At 43.9% G+C, this 13,928-nt stretch overlaps 1 protein-coding gene across 3 annotated transcripts in view; it reads left to right on the top strand.

Moving 5' to 3' along the window:
- Window positions 1–13,928, top strand: part of LOC149818654 (DNA-directed RNA polymerase 2B, chloroplastic/mitochondrial-like) — an 85,474-nt gene that overhangs the window by 49,813 nt on the left and 21,733 nt on the right. For 2 of the 3 annotated variants that reach the window (XM_089984287.1, XM_089984288.1), the window contains 3 exons: window positions 12,132–12,216; window positions 12,634–12,783; window positions 12,971–13,045. In XM_089984287.1, coding sequence (XP_089840413.1) covers window positions 12,132–12,216; window positions 12,634–12,783; window positions 12,971–13,045 — 310 coding nt within the window. The remainder of the gene's footprint in view (window positions 1–12,131; window positions 12,217–12,633; window positions 12,784–12,970; window positions 13,046–13,928) is intronic. The other variant, XM_089984289.1, reaches the window with a different exon arrangement.

Here is a 13,928-nt window from a genome sequence, read left to right on the forward strand (position 1 = left end):
TAAGGTAAAGTCGTAATCCTTGAGGAATTCCAGCCAACGCCGTTGCCTCATATTCAGTTCCTTCCACGAGAACAAATATTTTAGGCTCTTATGATCTGTAAAAGCCTCGAACTGCTCCCCATACAAATAGTGTCGCTATATCTTCAACACGAAGACCACCGCTGTTAACTCCAAATCATGACTCGGATAATTCTTCTCATGTATTTTAAGTTGGCGCGATGCGTAGGCGATCACTCTATCGTTTTGCATTAAGACGCAACCCAAACCTGTCCCGGAAGCATCGGTGTAAATCACGAAGCCGCCTTGACCCGAAGGTAAGGCCAAAATAGGAGCAGTCGTAAGACGTTCCTTCAACATCTGAAAACTGCTCTCGCACATGTCGTCCCACACGAACTTAGCTTCTTTCTTTAGGAGCTGCGTCAAGGGTAGAGAGATCTTAGAAAAGTCCTGGATAAATCTTCGGTAATACCCAGCTAATCCAAGAAAACTCCGAATGTCAGGAACATTCCTCGGCTGCTGCCAACTGAGTACAACCTCAACTTTTGATGGATCCACGGACACACCTTCCTTGGAGATGACATGTCCCAAAAACATGATCTCCTCATGCCAAAACTCGCACTTAGAGTACTTAGCGAACAAACGTTCCTTTCGCAAGGTTTCGAGAATAACCCTCAAGTGCTCACGATGTTGCTCCCAGCTATCGGAATACACCAGAATGTTGTCGATGAACACAATCACGAAGGTGTCCAAGAAAGGTTTGAACACCCTATTCATAAGATCCATAAACGCTGCAGGAGCGTTAGTGAGTCCGAAGGGCATGACCGTGAATTCGTAATGCCCGTACCTGGTCCGAAAGGCCGTCTTGGAGATATCATCTCCCTTAATTCTGAGTTGATGGTATCCAGATCTAAGGTCAAACTTTGAGAATATCTTGGCCCTCTGCAACTGGTCGAACAGATCCTCGATGCGTGGCAACAGGTACTTATTCTTTATTGTCGCCTGGTTAAGCATCTGATAATCGATGCACAACCGCAATGATCCATCCTTCTTTTTCACGAACAAGACAAGAGCGCCCCAGGGCGAGACACTGGAGCGGATGAATCCCTGATCCATCAACTCCTGCAACTACTTCTTGAGCTCTTCGAGCTCGGCTGGTGCCATTCGATATGGAGCCTTAGAAATTGACGCAGTACCTGGCAACGACTCGATGTTGAACTGCACATCGCAAGGTAGAAGAAGGTCTGGCAGTTTCTCCGGGAAGACGTCTGAAAAATCTCGAACAATCTCTAAGTCTTCTATCAGGACCCGCGTCGGCTCAGACTGGACGATACTAACCAAAAAGGCAGTGCATCCCTTCCTCATGTAGCTCTGCGCCTTCAGTGACGAAATCAACTTGCTCGCCCGAACGGGTTTCACGATCTTGAATTCCATCTTGGGCATTTCTGGTGGAGATAAGACAATCCTGCTATCTCGGCAGAAAATCTTGGCATGATACTTGTGCAGCCAATCCATGCCTAGGATGACGTCAAATTCCGTCATCCCTAGCAGGATAGCACAAGCCGGTAAATGTCGATCTGCCAAGACTACGTCCAACTCTGGTACATAGGCCGCACAAATGATGTTTTTCCCAATCGGGTTATACACTTCAAGGGTATTATGCAAGGGTTTTACAGGTATGTGCAAAAACTCGGCAAAATTTACCGAAATAAAAGAGTGTGTGGCACCACAATAAAAAAGCACAAAAGCCGCTTGGTTAGCGACAAAAAGGGTACCTTGCACTAGGTCGCCCTTGGTCAACTGCTCGGCCTTGGCTGAGTAGACGCGTCTCAGCGCCCTCCTTTGACCGCTCGCCTGCGGTTGTGGCGCCTGGTACTGCTGTTGCGACTGTGGTGGCCGAGGGAGCAGAGGTGCTCCGTTGGTCTGCCTGGAATCGTCAGCCGCCTTTTTGCGGCAATCACGAACATAGTGGCCCATATTGCCACAATACAAGCATCCGCATGTGTCGAGCGGGCACACCTGCCCAATGTGAGATCGCTGGCATCTGGGGCATACGTTGCCAGCCTGCTGCCTGGCTGGAGGGTTGCCCTGAGACTGGTGACTCTTCGAAGGAGGATATCGTTTCCTTCCTCCTTCGCTCTTTATAGGAAAGAACGATCGTTTGCCTGGGTCGCCGAAAGGTATCTTCGGCTCACCACCCGTAGCGGGTGGCCTCCTGCTCTGAGTACTCTTAGTGCGCTCCCAGGCTTCACTCAGAAGGGTGGCGGCAGCAATTGCCGCAGAGAAGGTCGAGGGCATGCTCGATAGGACCCGATACATGAGTCCCTCCTTCAGCCCCCGAATAAACTTTCCTGCTCGCTCGCGATCATCCGCGAACAGGTTGGGGTAGTAGGGTTCCAAGCTCTGGAATTTGGCAATATAATCCGTTAAACTCGAATTACCCTGGCTGAGCCTCAAGAACTCTACCTTCTTCTTCTCCCTCGCATGAGGCGGGAAGTAATTCTCCAAGAAAGCCTTTCCAAGGAATGGGCGAAATTCTTGGAAATTGCACACCCCGGGCCATGTCCCACCAACTGCGGGCATTCTCCTTCAGCCTGAAGGCCCCGAATAATGTCTTCTTGTCATCGGGCACAGACAAGACCTCGAACACTCGTTCCACCTCCTTCACCCAGTTATCGGCCATGTCTGGGTCGGGCATGCCGTCGAAGGTCGGGGGGTCAAGCTTCAGAAATTTCTCATACGTCACTGCGGTATGCGGGATCGGCTCAAGAATGGGCGCTGGTTCCCTTTGGGAACGAATCTTGTCTCACATAGCCGCTGCCAGGGAACTTAGGAAATCCATCACGAATCTCCGCTGATCTGACCATTCGTCAGCAGACCCTTTGTTCGAGTTTCTTGCCATCCTTGGAGTAAACAAGGAATACCAATAATTAGAAACCTCAAAAAGCTCAAGATAAGCCAAAACATACGTACCATTCATATTTAACACGAGTAGTTTATGAAAATCTAGCAATGCTGGTACATAAGCAGAACGTGTCAGGCCACTTAGCTTAACAATGCAAAATACACCTACTAAGCAAGAGGAAAGGTATACTCACAGCACGATGCGGATGCTCAATTGTTAAGAATCCTTGCTTCCCTTACCTCTTATACCAAGTTGTAACGCCCCAAAATTTCAAACTTGCAAACCTTTTAGAAAAACAGACAAGAGACTAAAAAAAAATCTCTTTATCTCAGAGGCGGTTTACGAAATCAACGGAAGACTATTCTTTTCTTAATTTCAGAAAGGCAAACTGACAACTTTGGGCACATTAGCTAAAAGAACCCAAACCCACAACCCATGTTACTTGCAAACACTTGGAAAAACCACTTTCATTTAAGAAGTTCTCCAAATAGTACAAAACTCAGATATCCCAAGGAAAATCCGTTACAAAACCCCAAACATCAGGACGCGAGCTAAGAGCAGGAAGAAGAACGTCTTGGAGTCATCTTGCCATCGCACCATCGCCTGTAGTGTACCTAATCATCACCTGTACCCATAGAATGGGTTAGTTTCGCGAAAAACTAGTAGGTGCACAAGAGAGACTACAGGAAACTGAAATATGTACATTGTTGAGAATAGGTGGTTTTAAGTAAAGTTATTTTACATTAAGATGCTATTTGTAATTTAGTTTTTTATAATGGGGCTTTATTATAATTATGTCTTTAAGCCTCTCTCTATTTAACATAGAGAGATGCCCTAATATCGTATTAAGTTCTGAGGTTTTTTGTGCAGCCGCCTCTCTCTCTCTCTCTTCTCTCTCTAGGACTCGGTTCAGTTTCTACATGGTATCAGAGCTTCGCCGATCGTGGGAGCGTGATCGAGTGTGATCAAAGCTCGGCGTGGGAGCGTGACTGTTACGTGGGAGTGTGATCGAGTCTGATCAAGGCTCGATCGATCGTGGAGGCCATCTTGATCGTGATCAAACTCCGATCCAATGAGTAAAAAAAATCAATAGAGAGATCAGGTCAGCGATGTAAATTTTTTTTTAGATCTGATGACAGATCTGGTCATGCTGTGGGTTCGTGGATGCTTGCTGTGGGTTCGTAGCTTCTTGTTTTATTGTTTCGTGACTACCTACTGCCTCGGTGGTAGTTCCTGCCGTCAGTCTCGTGACTACCTGTTGAGAGTTTGATTGCTGTTGGTATAGTGTGCACTAAACATGTCGTGTGAAATATTGATATCGTTGCTGTTGGGAGTGTGATTGCTGTTGGTGATTCTACATATAGTTGGGGCCCTGTTTTGTTTATCTTGATATCGTTGCTGTGGGGAAATTGATTGCTGTTGGTACAATTTCCACTGAAAAGGTCGTGACTTCCTGCTTATTTTGGGTAGCAATCCAACACGTAGTGGTGTTGCTCGTGAAGAAAAAAAAATGAATGACTTAGTGTCGAACTGTATATGTCTGGGGAGCTGCCCCTGTTATGAAAAAAAAAATTACTGCTGCATATGCAGAAGTCATGTTAGTCGTGATTCACTGACGTGCTGAATCATTTTTCTGTTTGTGGGCTGCTGCTCACTACTGTCGTGGGGTTTTTTTTGTTGTTCGTGAGTGAACAACTGCTGATTGGAATATCAGTTGGCGTGTGAGTGTAACACATGGTTTTTCCCTGTTTAGTTTGGAGATTGTCCAGTTTTTTTTTAACCAGAAGTATGGCTGAAACTTCGAAATGTGATTCAAAATTGGAACATATTGGAGAATATAAGGCATTTGCCAATCCATTTTCGTACGGTTCGTCTGTAAGGTTAAATGAAACCAACTATGCCAGGTGGTCCAGAACATTTATGATGTCGGTATCTGGACATCGTAGAAAACATATCTTGTTAGAAGATGAACCCACTGAAAAGGTGGGAAAATATGTTACCTGGGATGAAGATAATGACATAGTTATGTCATGGATTATGAATAGTGTCGAACCCCATATTGCAGATGGTTTAATTTATTATAATACAGCCAAACAGATGTGGGACAATCTTCGAGATACATACTTACAAGAGACTAATGTGAGTCGTATCCTACAAGTCGAACAAGAAATATACAATTTACAGCAGGGAGATCAAACCTTGGCCCAGTACTATGCCTCCGTAAAAGCTGCGTTTGAAAGACTTAATGCTCACAGACCTCTCTGTTGTTCGAAACAAAAAGATCATCAAGAACAAACTATGATTGCTAGGTTTCTTACAGGTTTATCTTCAGAATTTTTTGTTGCAAAAGTCCAAATGTTGACTGGTTCGGATATACCTACTCTTGCTGAGGCATATAACCGTCTAAGCAGACTTGCGATATCTCTTCCACATTCTCAGCCTGTGACTCAGTCATCTGCCTTAGTTGTCTCATCTGGTTATGGACGTGGAAATCTTCAGAACATCAGAGGATGAGGTCGCGGATGAGGTGTGGGAGGCAGAGGAAAGCTTCAATGTACATTCTGTGGAAAATCTGGACATTTAGAAGATCGTTGCTGGGATAAGCATGGCCGACCAACCTCCTCTTCATCAAAGTCATATGCTCCTAGAGCTAATACTACTTCTCTCGAGGCAACAAAGGCACAAGAAAATATCTCTGCAAGTGACAGTAGTATAACCCTCAGTCGTGCTGAATATGATGAGCTGATAGCTCTTCGTCCTTTGAGTTCTACCTCTCCTGTTGCTGGTGTTGCCTATTCAACCGGAAATCTTCTTCATTCGACTGATAGTAAGTGGGTTATTGACTCTGGTGCATCCAGACATTTGTGTGGAAATTCACGTGTTTTTTTCAGATCTAAAGGATATTAAGGCTCAACTTGGAGTCTCATTAGCCGATGGGAGCTCCTCCTCGGTTGTTGGTCAGAGAAATATTTCTATATCCTCTTCATTACAGTTGAAAAATGCTCTTCATGCTCCAAACTTTCCTCAAAGTTTACTCTCTGTTAGTTGCCTTATAAAAGAACAAAACTGTAGAGTAATATTTGATCCAATGGATTGTCATTTTTAGGATTTGCTGACGGGGAAGAAGATTGGTGGAGGCTATGAAGAAAATGAAATTTACTACCTACATCATCCAATGGGTATTGTTCATGCTGCAGTGCAACATTCATTCAGTCTTGTTCAGTGGCATCATCGTCTTGGTCATCCTTCATTGTCAAAGCTTCGATCGGTCTTTCCTCAGATTTCTTCCACCACATCATTTCAGTGTGAAGCATGTCAGCTGGGCAAGCATCATCGAAGTTTGTTTCCTTCGAGTCAGAGTCAGTCTAGTAATAAAGTCTTTGAACTTCTTCATGCAGATGTATGGGGTCCTAGTAAGATTCCTACTAGGACTCAGTGTCGATACTATTTAGTTATTGTTGATGATTTCTCTAAGTTATCATGGGTGTTTTTAATAAAGGAACGATCTGATGTTCCAAATATTATCAAATCTTTAATTCTTGAAATAAAAACTCAGTTTGAATCTAGTGTCAAGATTGTTCGCACTGATAATGCTCTCGAGTTTAAATCAAAAAGTCTGTTACAATTTTACCAAGATAGTGGCATCCAACCCCAAACTTCCTGTGCCTATTCATCTCAACAAAATGGGGTGGCTGAGCGAAAACATCGTCACCTACTTGATGTTGCCAGGACCATTATGATCCAATCAAATGTTCCTGCGTTATACTGGGGAGATGCAATTACAACTGCTTGCTATCTGATCAACCGCATGCCTTCCTCTTCTGTGGGTGATCAAATTCCAATTCATATCCTAAAACCAAATACCCCTCTCTTCTCCCTCTCGCCCAAAGTGTTTGGATGTGTTTGTTTTGTACACAAACTTGGCCCTGATCGTGATAAATTAGTTGCTCAAGCTACAAAATGCATATTTATAGGTTACCCCAAAAATCAAAAGGGATATCGATGTTATGATCCTACTTCTCGCTGAGAGTGTGTCAGTGCGGATGTATCTTTCTTGGAATTCACTCCATATTACTCTAATACCGGTTCCCCGCTGCAGGTTGATCCAGCTGAGTCTTGTCCATTACCTATACCTCCTTTTCCCTTGGAATCCGTGCCCTCATTCCCGAACCACACTTCATCCTCTTCCAGATTTCATAATCCTCCATTGGTATATGTGCGTAGAGATCCACCTCCGCAAGTGCCTCCATCTTCTTCTTCCCCTGAGGTAAGTTCTACTGACAATAATGATCTTCAGGATGATGATAACAGGCCGATTGCTCTACGAAAGGGGACACGACAATGTACTTTATATCCCATGTCTCATTTTGTCTCCGAACCAGAATTGGAAATCAGATGAAATCTTTTATTTCAGCTTTATCTGCTGAAGTTATTCCTCTGAACTATCAGCAGGCAGAGCTTGATACTCTCTGGAAGATGGCTATGCAAGAAGAAATGGATGCCTTAATATCTCAGCATACTTGGGATCTAGTTGATTCCCTAGCAGATGCTGACATTGTTGGATGTAAATGGGTATATACGATAAAGTACAAATCTGATGGTTCAATTGAACGGTACAAGGCCAGATTAGTAGCCAAAGGGTATACTCAGACATATGGTATTGATTTCTTTGGAACTTTTTCTCCTGTTGCACGAATGGGTACCATTCGTCTTGTTCTCTCAGTAGCTGTGCAGCATGGTTGGAGCCTGTACCAATTAGATGTGAAAAATGCATTTCTATATGGGGACCTATCTGAAACTGTTTACATGCAACAACCTCCAGGATTCGAGGTTGAGGGGGAGTGTCAGAAGGTGTGTAGATTGAAAAAGGCAATTTATGGCTTGAAACAAAGTCCTCGTGCATGGTTTCAGAAGTTGTTTGAAGTGATGTCAGGTTTTGGCTTTAATAGGTCAGCAACAGATCATACACTATTCATAAAGAAAACTAGCTCTGGCATAGTTGTTATGGTGGTATATGTGGATGACATCATTCTTACAGGTGATGATGTGAAAGCTATTGAAGCCACAAAGGCTCATCTTCAAAAACACTTTGTTACAAAAGACCTTGGTTCACTCAGGTATTTTCTGGGTATAGAAGTTTCCAGGAGCAGTGGAGGGATGGTTTTGTCTCAACGGAAGTATGTTCTTGACTTATTAAAGGAAACAAGAATGTTGGGAGCTAAACCAGCAAATATTCCCATGGACCATAAAGTTGTTTGAAGAAGGGTCAAAACTGGTTGATAGCAAAAGCTATCGCTCCCTAGTTGGGAAACTACTGTATGTAACTGTGACCAGGCCGGATATTGCTTTAGCAGTAAGTAAAGTCAGTCAGTTTATGGACAAACCAACTGAGGTACACTGGAATGCAGCTATTATGATTCTCAGATATCTAAAATCTTCTCCTGGAAAGGGGTTATTGTTCAAGAAAGGTGAAACTCTGGATATAGTGGCCTATTCTGATGCTGACTATGCAGGATCTGTAGTAGATAGAAAAATCTACCACAGGATTTTGTGTGTTCCTGCGAGACAACTTGATCTCTTGGAGAAGTAAGAAGCAAAATGTGGTTTCTAGGTCGAATGCAGAATCAGAATATCGGGCTATGGCCCAAACAACTGCTGAATTGATGTGGGTTCGTACTGTTCTTCTTGATCTCCAGGTGAAGGTTTCCTCTCCCATGACCATGATGTGCGATAACAAAGCTGCAACATATATAGCGAACAATCCTGTATTTCATGAGAGAACAAAGCACATTGAGGTTGATTGCCACTATGTAAGGGATATGGTTCAAGCGGGTCATATCACTACCCAATATCTAAAGTCGGAAGACCAAGTTGCAGATATGTTCACAAAACCTCTTGCCAGACCAAATTTTTCAAATTGTTGTGACAAGCTGAGCATGATTGATATCTATGCTCCAGCTTGAGGGGGAGTGTTGAGAATAGGTGGTTTTAAGTAAAGTTATTTTACATTAAGATGCTATTTGTAATTTAGTTTTTTATAATGGGGCTTTATTGTAATTATGTCTTTAAGCCTCTCTCTATTTAACATAGAGAGAGACCCTAATATCGTATTTAGTTCTGAGGTTTTCTGTGAAGCCGCCTCTCTCTCTCTCTCTTCTCTCTCTAGGACTCGGTTCAGTTTCTACATACATTTAATTCAGCAGGTTACGCAGTTTAAGGCAAATATGCAGTCAAACAGGTAAGCAATGCACGAGGTAAAATAGTGCAAGCGCGTAAGTAGTACAAGCGAATAAGTAGTGCAAACGAATAAGTAGTGTAAGCGAGTAAGTAGTGCAAGCGAGTCAGTAGTGCAAGCGAGTCCGTAGTGCAAGCGAATAAGTAGTGCAAGCGAATTAGTAGTGCAAGCGAATTAGTAGTGCAAGCGAGTCCGTAGTGTAAGCGAATAAGTAGTGCAAGCGAGTAAGTAGTGCAAGCGAATTAGTAGTGCAAGCGAGTCAGTAGTGCAAGCGAATTAGTAGTGCAAGCGAGTCCGCAGTGCAAGCGAATCTCACGACCTAACGACCCGTGTGAACAGACTTTATGTTTCGATATTACTGGCTTGCGGGTACGCGCAGGCAAAACGTGAAAACAACTGAGACTAGTTCGGGCGTCTGGTATTCTATATATTTTTCAATAACCCGACTAGCTAGTTGAGTCCGCTCAAAAGGGACGGCTTTAGCCGAGAGAGGATTCCCCAGAGGAGGCAGTGCCACAGATGCATCCAACTTCTGCAGAAGTGTTTAGCTAACTATTGTAGCCCCTTTCTCCTTAACTCCAATGACTGGGGAGGCCGGATCATTGCCCGTGGGGTGGTTGTTAACAACCTGTCCATTGGAGTTTTGTACCGCTCTGTCATTTCCCTTGACAGAACAACCAGAAGCGAATGAGTGCGTTAGGGGTTGCTTAACTAATGACCCATTCTATGTTGTGGTCTTTAAACCACTCGAGCATCTTGCCTGTGAAGGCGAATGTGAGGCCATTTATGTGATTACAACATTGTGCATTTAGCACTGTTCGAGGTCGCACGACCGTCTCATCCGATCATCGCAGTACTAGACATGTCGTACACGACTACAAGTACTCTAGGATGAAGGGGGGTATAGCTCCTCAATAGAAGCCTCAACAGGAGTGTTTCACAAAGATGTAAAGTTTATCAACTTTACTTTATCTTTTGAAACAGCAGCACCTTGTACCAACATTATGCATGCGATTTTTTATAACCTCATCCGCTATCGGGGTATCTACATGCCTCGCATGACTCGATACTGGTCTCGATAGACGGGATACATGTTTCTCAACAGAACTCCTGCTAAGTAGCTTGCTCGAACCCCAACTCGTCTGCAGGACTGCATACTCGAAGAGTCAGGATCCTTGCAAGGTATTCCTTTCCTTAGATGAGGATGTAACGCTGACTCCCAACTCAACTCTCGTCGCAAGAGAGAGAGTGGTAAATGCCCCTTGCATCCTCCACGAGGATGCCTTTAAGGCATACGCAAAGAGCAAGAACTTGCACGTCATTTGCAATAGCAAGGCAATACCAACACATATGCAAAAGCAAGAGCCTAGGCGCAGAGCGCGACGTAAGGTAAAGGCGGTAAGCAGAAGTGCAACGCTAAACCTCGACGCGATGCGTGACGGCAAGTAAAAACTGATAGAAGGTAAAGGGCAAGGATTGCGAAACCGCATCCTTGAGTGAAGTGCATACTTGTATAAATATATATATTTGTATATATATATATTCATTTAATGATCGTTTTTAGTTTAATTGAACTTAATTCAATTATCCAAGTCTTCCGTGCAATCTTCCCCTACCTTGGAGAGTTACGAACTTGCTGGCGTCTGCGAATGTACATGATTGACGGCTCGGGTCGCGGAGCGCGAGTGAGATCCGTCGTAGCTGCAAATATGTGATATTAACATGCAAACCCAGACAAAAGCAAAAGCAAGGCGAAGACTCGACTTCTTCGATACATGCAGGGGCCGATGGCCCCTGCTGGAAAAGTACAAAGGGCAGGGGCCGATGGCCCCTACTGGAACAACAAAAAGGGCAGGGGCCGATGGCCCCTGCTGGAACAGTAAAAGGGGCAGGGGCCTTCGGCCCCTGCTAGAATAGCAACAACAAAAAAAAGGGCGGCCCCTGCCAGGAAAATGAGCAATGAGAGAGAGACGCAGGGGCCAATAGCCCCCCTGCGACCTTTGGGAGAGGAGGTAGGGACCAAAGGCCCTTGTCGATTTGCTTAACAGGATACGAGACAGGGACCAAAGGTCCCAGTCGGTTTCTTAGAGGAACATGAGGCAGGGAGGGGTCTCGACCCTCCCTGGTAAAGTCAAAAGGGTAGGCAGGGGCCCCAAAACCCCCTGCCGGAAACCTCCTCACAGGCGGCAGGGGTTTTACCCCTGCCGGCCTGTCGGCAATAGGTGGGGTTAAAACCCCTGTCGTAAACAACCGACGGGAAGGGCTTTGCCCCTGTCTGTCGATGACAGGGAGAAGAGGCGGCGAAAGGGAAGAGAAAAGGGGGAGAAAGGCGTACCTGGTGGTCGCCAGAGGGAAGCTCGCCGGCAGGAAGAGGGTCGATGATGCCGATGGCGGCGGGCTGTCGAGAGTCGTCGGCGTCGGTGACGGTGGACGAGCGAGAGGGTAAGGGAGAGAGACGAGAGAGCAGAGGGGAAAGGCGGTAAGGGGGGTTTCGTAACCCTCCTCCCGCCTGCCTCGCTGTCTTAAAAGACATCGAGAGGCGGTGGTCCAGGTCGGGTCTGGATCCGGCCCGAATCAAAATTTTTTTTTTGCTGTTACACAAAGCATTCATATCCTTTCCTATCACCTCCATCCATGTCTTCCTAGGCCTTCCCCGACCTCTTTTAACTAATATATTTTCCCATTTCTCCATCCTTCTAACTGGAGCATCATTAGGCCTTCGCCGAATATGTCGCCTTCGCCTCAGGAGGCAACATAACATAAACAATTTGCTTTCTCCTTTTGCATGTCACAGAAGCCGTATCTTTTAAACTATGACCCTCCAACTTAGAATTAGGTCTGTGTAGTTCCCAATTGTATCTATTGATGATTGGCCCATGCATGCTAGGGTTCATAAATATTTATTATTTCCTGCTTATATTTTTCATCAAAATTCCTCTTCTAAATGTTTTGTTAATTGTAGGATCTAATAAGAAACTCTTATGTTCATGGTAGGGTTCTTGAAATCATGCGAAGGGATTCACAAAAAGATCCTGCAAATAATCCAAGTGCTGTGCGTGCAAGGCTTTTGATCGACCAGGTTGGTTTCTATTATCTTCCCTGTGATTCCATTTATGTTTCAAGACTATGAGCAGTCCCAGAGTTCACAAATCTGCAATTTGGTGATTGTGTAATGAGCAGATTATGTAATGAACAATTATTTCATCCTTTCTCACTGGCGTTCATCTATGTGAACTTACCCTTATTAAAGAATGTAAAGTACGCAAATAATAATTGCTTTATATTTTTATTATAATCTTTTTGGTAAGTTGAGTAAAAGGAAGTTCTTTGCATATGAGCTTATTATCAACTGCCTTTTTCTATAACAGTACAACAGAGTAAGATAATCAAGAATCAAGTGTGATTCCAAAAGTGTCTCTGTTCAGCGGTTCACTTGTCTTATTTATTCTAGAACATGGGAAGCGTACAAATATCTCACATACCTTTTACCATGCAGGTGGACCGTAAATTAGTTAAGCAGACAGTCATGACATCAGTGTATGGGGTGACTTACATTGGTGCTCGGGACCAGATAAAAAAGAGGCTAAAGGAGCGGGATGTCATTCCAGAGGATCAGGTGTTTGGTGCAGCTTGCTATGCAGCCAAAGTAAGGGTGAAAAATAACTTCTTTTGGTTTAACCTGCATAATTTTACTTTTTTACTTTACAGAACACATTAGAAATAGATGAAGATTTGTTTCAAGTTGTGTTTTGAAATTTGAACTGTCATTTTTTTATGTCCTTAAAAGCAAGGAAACAATGTGGAAGTGACAAGCAAATTTATGTTTTGGATAGACTACTTTGGCTGCCCTGGAGGAGATGTTTCAAGCTGCACGTGGCATTATGAGCTGGCTGGGTGATTGTGCAAAGGTTGGGGCTTGCTGCCTGACCATGTTAATTCGATGATTGACTTCAAGATCCATGATTTTAGATGAACATCTTATAACTGATTCTTTAAACATCTATATTTATGGCATTTGATTTGAGTATATAGTATATACTGCGGTTTTCACCAATTTATGGTCTTTGAGGATCAGTCCATCAATTTGAGCATTTGCAGTCATCTGGACCTTATCAGCTATGTTTTAAGGATAGGGAAAAGCCATAAATTAGAGGCTTTCATTCATGCTGCCTGTGTTTTCTAGATTCTCTTGCAGGGAGCCGGATTGCATGTAGAAAGATGATGTGAGTTGGGATTTCTCCATAGTTTATTACGTGGAAGAGGCTGGAGTTGCTGGCCTTCACCATGTCTTGAGAAGGTTTACAATCACGCAGAGTTTTTTCTTGATAAAAAAAAATTCAAATTGTTGGTTCTGATTAGATGTATGGAGTTTTTCCAAAGCTTGGACTCCCTAGTTCCTGTTTTTTCATATTTACAGATGTATTGGTTTCTGATGCAGCCTTCACGTGTTCTTGACGATGGCTGTTGAAGGCACGACCCTCATGGTCGTGCATTGGGCAGAATGGACTAAGAATGCCCACCAAGACTGTGAGGCTTGATTTTTATTTCAATATCAATGTCAATGAACAAGGGAATGAATATAAAAGAAAAGAAAAGAACAAACAGTGAACAAAAATAAGATGGAAAACGACTGAAAAAAAAAACAATGCTGAAAAGAAAGGCTGATGTTATTCTTCAAAAAGTCCCCTTCACGCAACCCTAGACAGGGCTTTTAAAGACGCCCATTGGATCCGGGTCTTGGGTCCGGATTTGGACCCGAGACAACTTCATTTTGGAACCGGATCGGTGACG

Source organism: Nuphar pumila, chromosome 13 (genome assembly GCF_984573655.1).
Source record: "Nuphar pumila chromosome 13, dmNupPumi1.hap1.1, whole genome shotgun sequence".
Classification (NCBI taxonomy): domain Eukaryota; kingdom Viridiplantae; phylum Streptophyta; class Magnoliopsida; order Nymphaeales; family Nymphaeaceae; genus Nuphar; species Nuphar pumila.